The sequence below is a fragment of the Boleophthalmus pectinirostris genome, unplaced genomic scaffold (assembly GCF_026225935.1).
Source record: "Boleophthalmus pectinirostris isolate CB_2022bp ecotype Guang Dong unplaced genomic scaffold, ASM2622593v1 HiC_scaffold_13, whole genome shotgun sequence".
Classification (NCBI taxonomy): domain Eukaryota; kingdom Metazoa; phylum Chordata; class Actinopteri; order Gobiiformes; family Gobiidae; genus Boleophthalmus; species Boleophthalmus pectinirostris.
The window spans coordinates 2,787,177-2,804,500 of NW_026571036.1; the positions used below are offsets into that span (position 1 = coordinate 2,787,177).

A 17,324-nucleotide genomic window follows, 5' to 3' on the forward strand; every position below is an offset into this window, starting at 1 on the left:
AAAAAGCTTTGAAATTGTGTCAGTGAAAAAGAGGAAACTGTGTTTAAAGAACCGCGGCTTTAGTCCAGGCACGAGTTAAAATAATCATCTGTTTATGTTATAAATCCAAATGAGCTTAAACTGTTGTGGAGCTCGAGTCCAAAGACCAGAACCAGAGACTATTTTTGTTGTTTGTTTTTTTTCTCACGAACTTTTCTTTTCTTGTCGCTGTGGTTTTGAGCGACTCCGCCTCTGCGCAAGACACACGCGCTCCTCACCTCCTCTCTCTCTCTCTCTCTCTCTCTCTCTCTGTCTCTCTCTCTCTCTCTCTCTCTCTCTCTCTCTCTCTCTCTCTCTCTCTCTCTCTCTCTCTGTCTCTCTCTCTCTCTCTCTCTCTCTCTCTCTCTCTCTCTCTCTCTCTCTCTCTCTCTCTCTCTCTCTCTCTCTCTCTCTCTCTCTCTGTCACTTTCTCTCAGAGCGATGGTGGAGGTCGGAGTTGTTCCCCGGAGCTCCCGCGCGGCTCTCCGCGGGCCGCGGCTCCTCTTCCTCGGTGTGCGGCTCTTCTTCCTCTCGCTCCTCTGCTCCGGGGCCGCGGGATTCGAGCTCGTGCTCCTCCACACCAACGACGTGCACGCGCGCGTGGAGGAGACCAGCGCGTTCTCGGGGAAGTGCAGCAGGTCCCGGGGCGCGCCGTGTTTCGGGGGAGTGGCCCGCAGAGCGACGCTGGTGCGGCGGCTGCGGGAGGCCGGGGCCCCGGTGCTGCTGCTGGACGCGGGGGACCAGTTCCAGGGCTCCGTGTGGTTCAGCTTCTACAAGGGCGCCGAGGCCGCGCACTTCATGAACGCGCTGCGCTACGACGCCATGGTCAGAAACAAATACTTTTACTTCAACTATTACACGGTTTAAAGAGTAAAGTATCAAGTATCAAGTATCAAGTATTAAGTATATGTATATGTATATGTATGTATGTATATGTATATGTATGTATATGTATATGTATATGTATATGTATATGTAGTAGCAGTGCAGTACTAGTAGTTGTTGTTGTACTCGGCCGGTCCAGGCGCTGACTCAGAGGAACGTGCGCGGAAGCTTCATTACAGTAATTAAACTGAACCGTAAATTATACCAGGACTAAACCAGGACTAAAACTGGACAAAACCAGGACTAAAACTGGACTAAAACAGACTAAACTTGGACTAAAATAGGATTAAACCAGGACTAAATCAGTTCTAAACCTGCACTAAAACAAGATTAAAACAGGTCTAAGTCAGGTCTAAACCAGGACTAAACCAGGTCTGAGGATATTTTCTGCTCTTCGCGTGTGAAACAGTTTGACACCTTTAACTCGACTCAGAATAAAACTTGACACAAATAGAAGTTTCGTTTTGACCTGTTGACCACAATGAAACTGAAAAAAAAAAAAAAAAAGAGCTGTTCCTGTTTCAGAACCTTTGTTTGTGCGACGTTCTTCAGATGAGAGTAAGAAATGTTCTCAGAGGCCTGTTTCCCATCAGCCGTTAAAGAGGGACGGGCTTCCATCAGTGTGGCCAAAATACACAAACAAGAACAAGAAGAAAAGTCTCAGATGAATGAGCCCAGTGAAGAACAACTTTACATTTATTTAATTTTTAACAATCACCTCAACCTGGGAGTTTGATTTATTTTTTTATTTAAAGTTTTCCTTTTTGGTTCTTCCTGTGGATCAATCCTGCCCATCACCTTCACCTTTCACTATTTTTCAATTCCGTTGGGAAGAGAAACAGTTTGAACGGAGGTTTGAGTCACACACATCTGAGTCACTTTTGCATTTATGGAGTTCATAAATCCCAAAACTAAAATATGACAACATCAGAACCAGAAACAAAAGTGAAATGAATAAAACAGGTTTAAACCAGGTCTAAACCAGGACTAAGTCGAGACTAAACCAGATCTAAGTCAAGACTAAACCAGGTCTAAGTCAAGACTAAACCAGGTCTAAGTCAGACTAAACCAGGTCTAAGTCAAGACTAAAACAGGTCTAAGTCAAGACTAAACCAGATCTAAGTCAAGACTAAAACAGGTCTAAGTCAAGACTAAACAAGAAGACTAAAACAGGTCTAAGTCAAGACTAAAACAGGTCTAAGTCAAGACTAAACCAGGTCTAAGTCAAGACTAAAACAGATCTAAGTCAAGACTAAAACAGGTCTAAGTCAAGACTAAAACAGGTCTAAGTAAGACTCAAGTCACTAAAATAAACTAAGTCAAGACTAAAATAGGCCTAAACCAGGTTTAAACCAGGTCTAAACCTGGACTAAAACAGGGCTAGACCTGGACTAAACCAGAGCTGAACCATGTGGACTAAACTGGACTCACCTGTGGCTGTGCCTTTATTGAGGATCTGAATTTTTAAGTAAGACTTTTAGTGACTCTTTCAGAATTGTTCCATGTTTTTCCAATATTTTCCCTGTGTTACTCCCATGTTAATCCTGATATTTACCCCATGTTTTCCTCATGTTATTCCAATGTTATTGCCCATATTTTCTCCATATTTTCCCCATGGTTTCCCCTTGTTATTCCCTGTGTTACTCCCATGTTATTCCACGTTTTCCCCGTGTTATTCCCTATATTTACTCCAAATTTTCCCTATGTTTCCCAATATTTTCCCCTTGTTATTCCCGTGCTATTCCCATGTTATTCCTGTGTTATTCCTGTTTTCCCCTTGTTATTCCCTGTTATTCCCATGTAATTTCCTGTATCTTCTCCATGTTATTCTCCATACTTTCCGTGTGCTACTCCCATGTTATTCCTCATATTTTCCCCTTGTTTTGATTCCCTATATTTTCTCCTTATTTTCTCCATGTTATTCCATGTTATTCCCCATATTTTCCTTGTGTTACTCCCATGTTATTCCTCATGTTTTTCCCATGTTTTACCCACATTATTCCCCATATTTACCCCATGTTATTCCCCATGTTTTCCCTGTGTTATTCCCTGTATTTGCTTCATATTTTCCCCATGGTTTCCCCTTGTTATTCCGTGTGTTATTCCCATGTTATTCCTCATATTTTTCCCATGTTTTCCCTGTGATTTCCCCATGTTATTCGCTACATTATTCCCCATATTTACCCCGTGTTATTCCCCATGTTTTCCTCGTGTTATTCCCTGTATTTACTTCAAATTTTCCTCATGTTTCCCAATATTTTCTCCATGGTTTCCCCTTGTTATTCCGTGTTACGCCCTTATTATTCCTCATATTTTCCCTGTGTTATTTCCATGCAATTCCCTAAATTTTCTCCTTATCTTCTCCATGTTATTCTCCATACTTTCCGTGTGTTATTCCCATGTCGTTCCTCATATTTTCCCTGTATCATTCCCGTGTTTCTCTCATGTCCTTGTGTTCTTCCAGGCTCTGGGGAACCATGAGTTCGATAATGGCGTTCCGGGTCTGATGGATCCGTTCCTGAGGGAGATCCAGTGTCCGGTCCTGAGCGCGAACCTCCGCACGGACGCTCCGCTCGCCGCCACCTTCGGCACGGCCTTCAGCCCGTACAAGGTGCTCTCCGTGGGGGGGGAGCAGGTCGGGGTGGTGGGCTACACCTCCAGAGAGACGCCCGCCCTGTCCGACCCAGGTACGGACCACGGACCGGCCCCAGCGCGGATTTAATCTGGGTTTAAATCCGGGTTCAGTCCTGGTTCAGTCCTGGTTTGAGACCAGAGCAGATCCATGACGTGGGACCGGACTCCGGAGAGAGTTTAGTTTTTTCATTGGAATGTTTCTTATCGCAAAATGTGTCTCAGTTTTATCTGAGAGATTAAACCAGGGCCACAGGTCACGGACTAAACCAGGACTGAACCAGGACTGAACCAGGACTAGACCAGGACTGAACCAGGACTAAACCGGGACTGAACCAGGACTGAACCGAGACTAAACCAGGACTAGACCAGGTCTAAACCAGGACTGAACCAGGACTAGACCAGGTCTAAACCAGGACTGAATTGGGACCGAACCAGGTGTGAAACAAAATCTAAACCAGGACTAAATTAGGTCAAAACCAGGTCTAAACTCTGTCTCCAGATTTTGTGTTGTTCTGAACCGGTCTGACCTTAAAAGAACAAGACACGGCTCGTCCAAGAGGAAAAGTGTCAGAGCAGTTTAATGTTTGTTCACAAACACAGACACTTTGTACAGAGACAGAGACAGAGAGGCAGTGACAGGTGCAGGGGCAGTGACAGGTGCAGCAGTGACAGGTGCAGGGGCAGTGACAGGTGCAGGGGCAGTGACAGGTGCAGGGGCAGTGACAGGTGCGCAGGGACAGGGGCAAAGTACATTCAGAATTCCAAATGTGAAACTGGGCTTCAATTAAGCCACTATAACTTCTGGCCTCGATGAGCTGCATTTGGAGACTGTACATGTGTGTGTCCTCGAGCACCTCCAGGACTAAACCAGGACTAAACCAGGACTAAACCAGGACTAAACCAGGACTAAACCAGGGACTAAACCAGGACTAAACCAGGACTAAACCAGGTTGACCATCTGGACTAAACTGGACTCATCTGTGGACATGCCTTTATTGAGTATCTCAATTTTTAGTTCACGTTTTTAGTGACTCTCTCAGAATTGTTCTGTTTTCCTCGTTTTTTTCTGTATTTTTACCACGTTTTCCCATGTTACTCGCATGTTATTCCTCATATTTTCTCCATATTTACCCCATGTTTTCCCCGTGTTATTCCCATGTTATTCCCTGTATTTTCTCCACCTTTTCCCTGTGTTTTCCCCATGTTTTCTTAGTTTTTCCCCATATTTTCTCCATGTGTTCTCTGTGTTATTCCTGATATTTTCCCCATGTTTCCCCATGATTTCTCCACATTATTCCCCATGTTCTCTTGTGTTACTTCTATGTTATTCCTCATATTTCCCCCATATTTCCCCTGTGTTATTCCCTATATTTTCTCCACGTTATTCCGATATTATTCCCAAGTTATTCCTCATATTTTCCCCATATTTACCCCATGTTTTCCCAGTTATTCCCATGTTATTCCTTATATTTACCCCTTGTTTTTCTCCATGTTATTCCCTATATTTTCCACATGTTTTCCCCATGTTATTCCTCATGTTTTCCCCAGTTATTCCCATGTTATTCCCCATGTTATTTGCTATATTTTCCCCATGTTTCCCCCATGTTATTCCTATGTTCTTCACCTGTATTTTCTCCATATTTTCCCCGTGTTATTTCCATGTTATTCCAGATTATTCCCATGTTATTCCTCATATTTTCCCCATATTTACCCCATGTTTTTCCCAGTTATTCCCATGTTATTCCTTATATTTACCCCATGTTTTTCCCCATGTTATTCCCTATATCTTCTACATGTTTTCTGCATGTTGTTCCCATGTTATTCCTCATATTTTCCCCATATTTTCCCTGTGTTATTCCCATGTTCTTCCCTATCTTTTCTCTATGTTATTCCCGTGTTATTCCCATGTTCTTCCCTATCTTTTCTCCATGTTATTCCCGTGTTATTCCCATGTTCTTCCCTATCTTTTCTCCATGTTATTCCCGTGTTATTCCCATGTTCTTCCCTATCTTTTCTCCATGTTATTCCCGTGTTATTCTCTTCCCTATCTTTTCTCCATGTTATTCCCGTGTTATTCCCATGTTCTTCCCTATCTTTTCTCCATGTTATTCCCATGTTATTCCCGTGTTATTCCCGTGTTCTTCCCGTGTTCTTCCGTGTTCCTCCAGGGCCTCACGTGCACTTCGAGGACGAGCTGAGCGCCCTCCAGAGGCAGGTGGACAAACTGCAGACTCTGGGGGTGAATAAAATCATCGCTCTGGGACACTCGGGATTCACCGTGGATCAGGAAATCGCCCGGACGGTGCGCGGAGTCGACGTGGTCATCGGGGGCCACTCCAACACCTTCCTCTACACCGGTCAGCATCCTCTGCACCCTCACCTCCTCTCCTCTGCACCCTAACTCCTCTCCTCTGCACCCTCACCTCCTCTCCTCTGCACCCTCACCTCTCAACTCCTCTCCTCTGCACCCTGCATCCTAACTCTCTCCTCTCTGCATCCTAACCTCCTCTCTCTCCTAACTCCTCTGCACCCTAAATCCTCTCCTCTGCATCCTAACTCCTCTCCTCCTGCTCCTCTCAACTCTCCTCTCCTCTGCACCCTAACCTCTCTCTCTCCTCTGCACCCTAACTCCTCTCCTCTGCACCTCTCAACTCCTCTCCTCTGCACCCTAACTCCTCTCCTCTGCACCTAACTCACCTCTCTCTGCACCCTCACCTCCTCTCCTCTGCACCCTGCACCTCCCTCTCTCCTCTCCTCTGCATCCTCTCACCTAACCTCTCCTCCTCTGCACCCTCTCCCTCTCCTCTGCATCCTAACTCCTCCTCTCCTCTGCACCTAACTCCCTCCTCTGCCACTCCTCTCCTCTCCTCTGCACCCTAACTCCTCTCCTCTGCATCCTCACCTCTGCACCCTAACTCCTCTCTGCATCCTAACTCCTCTCCTCTGCACCTCTCACCTCCTCTCTCCTCTGCACCCTAACTCCTCTCCTCTGCACCCTAACACCTCCCTCTCTGCATCCTAACTCCTCTCCTCTGCATCCTAACTCCTCTCCTCTGCACCCTAACTCCCTCCTCTGCATCCTAACTCCTCTCCTCTGCACCCTACCTCCTCTCCTCTGCATCCTAACTCCTCTCTCTGCATCCTAACTCCTTTCCTCTGCACCCTAGCACCCTCCTCTGCATCCTAACTCCTTTCCTCTGCACCCTAGCACCCTCCTCTGCATCCTAACTCCTCTCCTCTGCACCCTCACCTCCTTCTCTACAGTAACTCTAGTCAAACATTAAAGTAAATTTGTAAAATATTAACTACTAACAATGACTTTGAGATATATTTTCCCAGGATCCTGGTCTGGGCTAGGTCTTGGTCTTGGTCTTGGTCTTGGTCTGGGCCTGGGCCTGGTCCAGGTCTGGTCCTGGTCCACGTCTGTTGAACGGGTCGCAGATGTTTTGTGTCTCAGAACATAAACAGAGAGTGAAAAGTTTAAACTGAGCAAAGAACAAAGAATAGAGAGAGAGAAGGAAAAGAGAGAAGAAAAACGAGAGATAAAGGGAGATAGAGAGAGAACGAGAAGGGAGAGAGAGAGAGGGAAAGAGACACAGAGAGAGGGAGTGATAGAGAGGCAGAGAGAGAGAGAGAGAGAAGGAAAAAACAGTAGGGGGAGGGAGAGAGAGGGAGAGTGAAGGAATAGAGAGAGGGGGGAGGAAAAGAGAAAGTGAGGAGAGGGAGAGAGAAGGAAAAGAGAGAGAAGAGGGGAGAGAGAGGGAAAGAGACACAGAGAGAGGGAGTGATAGAGAGGCAGAGAGAGAGAGAGAGAGAAGGAAAAAACAGTAGGGGGAGGGAGAGAGAGGGAGAGAGGAGGAAAAGAGAAAGTGAGGAGAGGGAGAGAGAGGGAAAACAGAGAGTGATGAAGGGGGACAGAGGAAGAATAGAGAGATGGAGGGGTGGGAGAGAGAAGAGAGAGAAGAAAGAGAGAAGAGAGAGGGATGGAGAGAGAGAGAGAGAGAGGGAGGTTCAGGCTGCTAATTCTTGAGTTAGGGTTACAATTTCTGATCCACTGTGGGACTGTGGGAGGGCATCTGGAGTAAACAGGGTCTGGACTGTGGGAGGGCATCTGGAGTAAACAGGGCTCTGGAGTACTGGAGGGGCATCTGGAGTAAACAGGGTCTGGACTGTGGGAGGGCATCTGGAGTAAACAGGTCTGGATTGTGGAGTCTTGGAGTAAACAGGTCTGGACTGTGGGAGGCATCTGGAGTAACAGGGTCTGGACTGGGAGGGATCTGGAGTAACAGGGTCTGGACTGTGGGAGGGCATCTGGAGTAAACAGGGTCTGGACTGTGGGAGGGCATCTGGAGTAAACAGGGTCTGGACTGTGGGAGGGCATCTGGAGTAAACACGGTCTGGACTGTGGGAAGGCATCTGGAGTAAACAGGGTCTGGACTGTGGGAGGGCATCTGGAGTAAACAGGGTCTGGACTGTGGGAGGGCATCTGGAGTAAACAGGGTCTGGACTGTGGGAGGGCATCTGGAGTACTTTCCTTACAGGGCGTGTGACTCTGTGCTCCGCAGGCTCCCCCCCCTCGGTGGAGGTCCCGGTGGGTCCGTACCCGTTCCTGGTCCGGTCTGTGGACGGGCGCCAGGTCCCGGTGGTCCAGGCCTACGCCTTCGGGAAATACCTGGGACACCTCCACATCCGATTCGACGACGAAGGAAACGTCCTGGAAGCTCACGGAAACCCCATCCTCCTGGACGAGTCCATCCCAGAAGGTCTGGACCTGGACCAGGACTGAACCAGGACTAGACCAGGACTAGACCAGGACTAGACCAAGACAAGACCAGGACTGGACCAGGACTGGACCAGGACTAGGACCAGGACTAGACCAAGACAAGACCAGGACTGGACCAGGACTGGACCAAAACAAGACCAGGACTAGACCAGGACGAGACCAGGACTAGACCAGGACTAGACCAGGACTGGACCAAAACAAGACCAGGACTGAACCAGGACTGGACCAGGACAAGACCAGGACTGGACCAGGACTAGACCAGGACTAGACCAAGACAAGACCAGGACTGGACCAGGACTGGACCAAAACAAGACCAGGACTGGACCAGGACTGGACCAGGACTAGACCAGGACTGAACCAGGACTGGACCAGGACTGACAGGACTGGAACCAGGACTGGACCAGGACTGGACCAGGACTGGACCAGGACTGGACCAGGACTGGACCAGAACTGGACCAGGACGAGACCAGGACTAGACCAGGACTAGACCAAGACAAGGCCAGGACTGGACCAGGACTGGACCAGGACTGGACCAAAACAAGACCAGGACTAGACCAGAACTAGACGAGGACTGAACCAGGACTGAACCAGGACTGGACCAACACAAGACCAGGACTAAACCAGGACTAGACCAGGACTGAACCAGGACTAGACCAGGACTAGACCAGGACTTAACCAGAACTAAACCAGGACTTAACCAGGACTTAACCAGGACTAGAGCAGTACTGAAGCGTCTGGGGAGAGTGTGACCTGTTCTCCTCTTAGACCCGGACGTCCTGAATCAGGTGGAGGAGTGGAAGGAGAACCTGAAGAGCTTCTCGTCTCAGGTGGTCGGACGAACTCTGGTGTTTCTCAACGGCTTCCAACGAAGAATGTCGCTTCAGAGAGTGTAACCTCGGCAACCTCATCTGCGACGCCATGGTAACGAAATCCAAACATCTCCACATGTACATCACCACACCTCATCTGCGTCGCCATGGTAACGAAATCTAAACATCTCCACATGTACATCACCACACCTCATCTGCGTCGCCATGGTAACGAGCATCTAAACATCTCCACATGTACATCACCACACCTCATCTGCGTCGCCATGGTAACGAGCATCTAAACATCTCCACATGTACATCACCACACCTCATCTGCGTCGCCATGGTAACGAGCGTCTCAGCATCACCAAAACTCCAACAGAATTTCGCCAAAAAAATTCAGATTTTTCAGCTCTGGCTCCGATGTTCAAATGTACTTCATGTAAACACATACAGTACTACTATAATACTTCTAAAATACTACAAAAGTACTTCACGTTCTTCACGTTCTTCACGTTCTTCATGTTCTGTTCTTCATGTTCTTCAATTCTTCATGTTCTGGTGTTCTTCATGTTCTTCATGTTCTTCATGTTCTTCACGTTCTTCATGTTCTTCATGTTCTGGTGTTCTTCATGTTCTGGTGTTCTTCACGTTCTTCATGTTCTTCATGTTCTGGTGTTCTTCATGTTGTGGTGTTCTTCATGTTCTTGTCTTCACATTTCTTCATGTTCTTCATGTTCTGGTGTTCTTCATGTTGTGGTGTTCTTCATGTTCTGGTGTTCTTCATGTTCTTCAATTCTTCATGTTCTTCATGTTCTGGTGTTCTTCATGCTCTGGTGTTCTTCACGTTCTTCATGTTCTTCATGTTCTTCACGTTCTTCATGTTCTTCACATTCTCCATGTTCTGGTGTTCTTCATGTTCTTCACATTCTTCATGTTCTTCATGTTCTGGTGTTCTTCATGTTCTGGTGTTCTTCATGTTCTTCACATTCTTCATGTTCTTCATGTTCTGGTGTTCTTCATGTTCTGGTGTTCTTCATGTTCTGGTGTTCTTCATGTTCTTCACATTCTTCATGTTCTTCATGTTCTGGTGTTCTTCATGTTCTGGTGTTCTTCATGTTCTTCACATTCTTCATGTTCTTCATGTTCTGGTGTTCTTCATGTTCTGGTGTTCTTCATGTTCTGGTGTTCTTCATGTTCTGGTGTTCTTCATGTTGTGGTGTTCTTCATGCTCTGGTGTTCTTCATGCTCTGGTGTTCTTCATGCTCTGGTGTTCTTCACGTTCTTCATGTTCTTCACATTCTCCATGTTCTGGTGTTCTTCATGCTCTGGTGTTCTTCATGTTCTTCACATTCTTCATGTTCTTCACATTCTTCATATTCTGGTGTTCTCCATGTTTTGGTGTTCTCAGGTGGACAGTGCTCTGGGCTTCTCTGAGGACCTCCAGTGGAACCACGTGAGCGCAGCACTGATGAACGGAGGAGGAGTCCGGAACTCCATCGATGAAGAGACCAGGAACGGTATGGGAAAGGTCAGGGGTCACGGGGTCAGAGGGTCAGGGTTCCGTCGTCTCATGAGTGTGTTTTAGGTTCCATCACGATGGAGGATCTTCTCTCCGTTCTCCCGTTTGGAGGAACCATCGACCTGGTGTCCCTCAAAGGCTCCACTCTGAAGAAGGCCTTCGAGCACTCGGTCCACCGCTACGGCCAGAGCACCGGGGAGTTCCTGCAGGTCTCAGGTCAGTCCTGGTCTAGACCTGGTTTAGATCTGCTTCAGTCCTGGTTCAGTCCTGGTTAAAGGTTGTATGGAGGATTTTTGTTTTGTTTCAAACTGTCAATTAAATGTTAAAATATTATTACAGAGACGCAGCAGCCTTGTAATTATGATGACCAAAAAAAAAAAAAGAATGAAAATCTATCAAGTGTGGACGTAGTGAGGCCAGATAAACATCAGCCAATAGAAAACGAGGCTCCCTCTTTATCTATTGGCTGTTGGGTCGTCAATCAAACTCCCTACGTTTCTAGTGTAAGTGACTCGTCGGCGCGCGGGGATTACGTGGTTTATGCGACGGTTCTTAGAGGCTTTTTCAAACTGTCGCTTCCTCGCATTTCACACAAAGTTTGTTGCGACGGCGGACGAGAATCCACGACCGGTTCTGCCGCAAAAGAAAGTCCGTTTTTGAGGTCGCTGAAAGAAGAAGAGAAGGAGAAAAGGAGCGAAGACAAACTGAGGTGATTCTTGGAGATTCCTTCCAGCGACGGCGCGACTGAAGCAGGCGAAGGGTCTAAAAACTGACGCGTCGGTCGCTGAATTATTTCTAGACGCGCACTGGATGTAAACAAACGTGATTTCTAGAGTAAAGAGGCGGGAGGAGGAGCTGTGGAGGAGGAAGGTGGTGTCACACATGCACAAGGACTGTCGCTGTATTTCACTTCCCTTAAAAAATCCTCTATACAACCTTTAAGTCTTGGTTCAGACCTGGTTCAGACCTGGTTCAGACCTGGTTCAGACCTCTTCTCTGTCCTCGTCCCCAGGGTTCCAGGTGGAGGTGGACCTGACCATGCCTCCGTACAGTCGGGTCCGGGCTCTGAGGATCCTGTGCACCCGCTGCAGGGTCCCGACCTTCGACCCGGTGCAGGACGACTCGGTGTACAGGGTCCTGATGCCCTCGTACATGGTGACCGGAGGAGACGGCTTCAGCATGATCCCAGACGAGATGGTCAAGCACAACAGCGGTCAGTCCCGGTCCAGTCCCGGTCCAGTCCCGGTCCCTGGTCCAGTCCCGGTCCAGTCCCAGTCCCGGTTCAGTCCTAGGTTCAGTCCTAGGTTCCCCGTCCCGGTCCAGTCCCCGGTCCAGTCCCGGTTCAGTCCCAGGGTCCCAGTCCTAGTTTCAGTCCCGGTCCAGTCCAGTCCCGTCCCCGGTCCCAGTCCCGGTCCAGTCCCGGTCCAGTCCCGGTCCAGTCCAGTCCCGTCCAGTCCCGGTCCAGTCCCGGTCCAGTCCTCCAGTAGGTTCAGTCCTAGGGTCCAGTCCCGGTCCAGTCCAGTCCCGGTCCAGTCCTAGGTTCAGTCCTAGGTTCAGTCCCGGGTCCAGTCCCGGTCCAGTCCCGGTCCAGTCCCGGTCCAGTCCTAGGTTCAGTCCTAGGTTCAGTCCTAGTTTCCAGTCCTAGGTTCAGTCCCGGTTCCAGTCCCGGTCCAGTCCTAGGTTCAGTCCCGGTCCAGTCCCGGTCCAGTCCTGGTCCAGTCCTGTTTCAGTCCTGGTCTAGTCCTAGGTTCAGTCCCAGGTCCAGTCCCGGTCCAGTCCTGTTTCAGTCCTGGTCTAGTCCTAGGTTCAGTCCCGGTTCCAGTCCAGTCCCAGTCCCGTCCAGTCCCGTCCAGTCCCGGTCCAGTCCCGGTCCAGTCCAGTCCCCCAGGTCCAGTCCTCCCGGTCCAGTCCTAGTCCCGTCCAGTCCAGTCCCGGTCCAGTCCTGTCAGTCCAGTCCAGTGTCAGGTCCAGTCTGTCCTCTTGTGTCCTGGAGCTCAGTCCCTGAGGGTTTTTGGTTTATGATGATGAGGATTTCCAGACATTTCAACTCTGGTCCAACTAAAGACCAAGACTTTCCCTCATTTGAACTTCACAGGCTCAAAAATAAGCAAGAAATCATAAAAAGTGATTCATAAAAAGTGATTCATAAAAAGTGATTCATAAAAAGTGATTCATAAAAAGTGATTCCAAAATATTTCACCAGAAGAGATTTAGAAACATAAAAGTGTAAAAGCTCCTGTTTTATTACGACTCCTGTGAGTTTTTACGTCACGTCAGAAGGACCCGACTGTTTGATTAACTCTTTATTATTCGTCTGTTTACGTCTCCAGAACTGAAAACGCTCTGTTCCACCTGGTGATGTCATGGAGTGGTAGTTTTCAAGTGAACAGCTGCTTTTACCTTTAGTCCAGTCGAGGTCGGTGATTCCAGAGCTGAAATGATCCAAACGATTCTAGTGAAGGTGTGTGGAGTTTAAAAACACAGTGGAGCATTTCCTGTATCACCACATGACATCACAAGGTGGAACAGAGCGTTTTCAGTTAGAGAGAAGAACTCGGCTCGTTCAGTTCTGGGTCAGACCTCTGAACACTTTCACTTCCTCTTGAGTCTCTGCAAAGTTCTTCTCGTGTTTCCCTCGTGGTTCTTGTCGACTGTTGGTCTCGTGTCGTGTTCAGCACCAAAAACATGTGACGACTAACGTGAAAGTGACTTTCCATAAAGAGTAACTAAGGCTGCGTTCAGAGTAGAGACGGACATTCAATGAAATTATCTTAATCGATCGTCGGAAGAATTAACGATCGATTATCGATTAATCATTAACGTTTTTATATTAAAATGATCATCATTATTATTACTATCTGCACTAATCTGCATCAATAAATTCAACTTTACGACATATAAACATAACGACTCTAGATCCACATCAGCTGTTTGACATTATAATGTGTTTAATTCAGTTTTGTTCAAATCTCACAGAAACAAAACTTAAAACCACATCACTAATTTACATAAACTAAGTGAAGATAAAACTCCAGCTCTTGTGTCGCTGATGTGGTTCAACTTGTGTTGGATTAAAAGACATGACTCAGGTGAATACAGGTCAGTGTGACCAGATTTGTGTTTGTCAAAACCAGGACAGCGTACGGGGGGAGGGGGGCGGGGCCTCGTCATCCACATTGAGCGACTCTCACCTGGAAAAACTTTTTCCCACTGGACACAGAAACATATGTGCTGCTTTATCCACTGTGCACATGGACTCACACTTGTCCCAACGCAACGGAAAGTGTGGAATTTCTTCTACAAATCCTGGTTAAATCCACATTTGTGCTTCGGTTCGTTACAGACTGACCCACTGTTTGTGTCTCGCTCCTTCTGATGCAGAGACACATGTACACACCTGTTTGGTCACGACACACACACATACATTCAGTTTGTCCATTAAAATGAACGGAATCGATGAAATTCTTAATGATCAATTATCGATTAATCGATTAATCATGCCCATCCCTAGTGACCCAAATCCGATTTTTTGTCTCTATGTTCCTGTATCTGATCTTTTATTGTCAGTCTGAACGACACAGATCTGATTTTTTCAAACATGACCCAGGACACTTGGATCTGTGCTCCTGAAACTGATCCATATCTGATCTTTAACATGTGACTTCAGTGTGAACGTCAGGTTCATCCACCTACACGTCATCAACAAGACACACAAACGTCACTATTCTGCACTGAAGCAGGCGAAAATTGTTAATGAACTCGAAGCACATCTCCACTCACCACAAAACACCACCACCAAAAACCTGGTCCTTCTCCTTCTCAATCTCCTCCTTAAAACAAGTCAGTTGTTCATGTTCTGGCTCCGGTACGAGAGGAACTTTAAAATCTCCAGGTGCTCGATGCTGCGTCCATGTTTGTTCAACTTGTGTAAACACAGAGACGCTCGCTGCGGTTGACGTCGTCGTGTCTCCAGTGTCACATGTGGGACACTTTTGGACCGTTTAATGTTCACACTGGAGTCACATACAAGTCACATTTAACTGGAAATGTGAACGACCTCGAAAAAACATCGGGTTTCACAAAAAAATCGGAATTGAGCGTTAAAACCCTGCAGTCTGAACGTAGCCTTAGTAAAGTAAGGGATTACTTTTTAAAGAAGTAACGAGTAACGAGCAAATACTACTTTTTAAAGAAACGTCCCCAACACTGGTCCTGGTTCAGTCCTGGTTCAGTCGTGGTTCAGTCCTGGTTCAGTCCTGGTTCAGTCCTGGTTCAGATCAACCTGGAATAAGAGTCTGACTTTGGACCGGTCTAACCCTGGTCTTAGTCCGGCGCCGCGTCTCATTTTTCTTTCCTCGCTTCCTTCTCCTTGACCCTCCTGCAGATGTTCCACCAGAGCCTCAAGAAGAAGTTCACGTCATTTCCCTCAGCGACTGTAAGTGTCTGAAATCATTTGGTGGATCAATAAAGTCTGAGTCTTGAGTCTCACATCTGTGTCTGAGAAGAGTCCAAAACAAGCTCCTGAAGAACCCCCCCCCGCCCCCTCCGCTCCAAGGACACACATATTGATAGACATTGTTCCTCACGCCATAAGTGTTTCCTTCGGGATAATAAATTATTTCTTATCTAATCTAATTCCTCTCCTGGATTCTACGGGAAATGGGAGAGGAAATCCCACCCACGGAGAAGATACACAAAGAAGAAACAATATGAACTCCTCACTGAGAACTAAAAAGTTTGATTCTTTTGTCTGGTGTCTGCTCCTTCGTTTCCTCAGGTTTACTCCTTCGTTTCCTCAGGTTTACTCCTTTGTCACCTCAGGTTCGCTCCTTGGTTTCCTCGGGATTCCTCCTTCATTCCCTCAGGTTTCCTCCTTCGTTCCTGTCAGGATTGCTCCTTTGTTCCCCTCGGGTTTACTCCTTCATTCCTTCATTTTTCCTCCTTCGTCCCCTAGGATTTGCTCCTCGGTTCCCTCGGTTTCGTTCCCTCGGTTTTCCCTCTTCGTTCCCTCGGGTTTTCTCCTTCGTTTCCTCGGGTTTTCTCCTTCGTTTCCTCGGGTTTTCTCCTTCGTTTCCTCGGGTTTTCTCCTTGGTTTCCTCAGGTTTACTCCTTGGTTTCCTCAGGTTTACTCCTTGGTTTCCTCAGGTTTACTCCTTGGTTTCCTCAGGTTTACTCCTTCGTTTCCTCAGGTTTACTCCTTTGTCACCTCGGGTTCGCTCCTTGGTTTCCTCGGGATTCCTCCTTCATTCCTTCATTTTTCCTCCTTCGTCCCCTAGGATTTGCTCCTCGGTTCCCTCGGTTTCGTTCCCTCGGTTTTCCCCCTTCGTTCCCTCAGGTTTACTCCTTCATTCCCTCAATTTTAATCCTTCGTTCCCTCAGCTTCGCTCCTTCGTACCTTCAAGTTTGCTCTTTCGTTCCCTTGGGTTCGCTCCTTGTTTTCCTCGAGTTCGCTCCTTCGAGTTCGCTCCTTCGAGTTCGCTCCTTCGAGTTCGCTCCTTCGAGTTCGCTCCTTCGAGTTCGCTCCTTCGCTCCATCAGGTTCGTTCCTAGTTTTTTTTGGAACAGCTGGAAATTGGAGTAATGAGGAGAGGAATCAAGAAAACAGAAGCGAGGAAAGAGACTAGAGACGAGGCTCCGGTCTATCTTTAGTCCTGGTCTCAGCCCCGGTCTAAACCCCGGTCTAACCCCGGTCTAACCCCGGTCTCTGGTCTGTCCGTAGGGGACCTGGACATCTCGGTGGTCTCGGCGTTCCTGTCCAAACGCGGCGTGGTCCATCCGGCCGTCGAGGGAAGAATCCGGATCGTGAGCTCGGCGTCGGTGTCGGTGACGTCCGTGTGCGCGCTGCTGCCCCTGCTGCTCTGGGGGGCGCTGTGAGCCGCCGAGGATCGTGGGTAACGCGGTCCCCTGAGCCGCAGAGGATCGTGGGTAACGCGGTCCCCTGAGCCGCAGAGGATCGTGGGTAACGCGGTCCCCTGAGCCCCGGAGGATCGTGGGTAACGCGGTCCCCTGAGCCGCAGAGGATCGTGGGTAACGCGGTCCCCTGAGCCGCAGAGGATCGTGGGTAACGCGGTCCCCTGAGCCGCAGAGGATCGTGGGTAACGCGGTCCCCTGAGCCCGGAGGATCGTGGGTAACGCGGTCCCCTGAGCCCCGCGTTCGTGGGTAACGCTGTCCCCTGAGCCGCAGAGGATCGTGGGTAACGCGGTCCCCTGAGCCGCAGAGGATCGTGGGTAATGTGGGACACTGGATCATGTTTTAAACTCAGAATCTAACGTGGCAAATGTAAAAATGTAAACATAAACTGTACAGAAATATAAATAATGATTTAACTGTTTAGAACATTTTGTTTTTGTAAAGTTCAATGAAAATAAAATTTGTATCAAAATGAAAAAAAAAAAAAGATTCTCCATGTTTATGAAGCAAAAACAGGACTAAACCAGGACTAAACCTGGTCTAAACCCGGTCTAAACCAGGTCTAAACCAGGACTAAACCTGGTCTAAACCCGGACTAAACCAGGACGAAACCAGGACGAAACCAGGACGAAACCAGGTCTAAACCAGGACCAAACCAGGACTAAACCAGGACGAAACCAGGACTAAACCTGGTCTAAACCAGGACCAAACCAGGACTAAACCAGGTCTAAACCAGGTCTAAACCAGGACCAAACCAGGACTA

The 17,324-nt window shown here is 47.9% G+C and overlaps 1 protein-coding gene across 1 annotated transcript; it reads left to right on the top strand.

Annotated features, from left to right (window-relative positions):
* The first annotated feature begins 459 nt into the window (after positions 1-459).
* Positions 460-17,040, top strand: nt5e (5'-nucleotidase, ecto (CD73)). Its single transcript, XM_055149579.1, is given in 10 exon segments — positions 460-843; positions 3,368-3,590; positions 5,706-5,894; positions 8,103-8,300; positions 9,086-9,180; positions 9,182-9,241; positions 10,541-10,649; positions 10,718-10,867; positions 11,664-11,864; positions 16,370-17,040. Coding segments are annotated over 10 exon segments (1,764 nt in total). The 3' UTR covers positions 16,525-17,040.
* Positions 17,041-17,324: the final 284 nt, after the last annotated feature.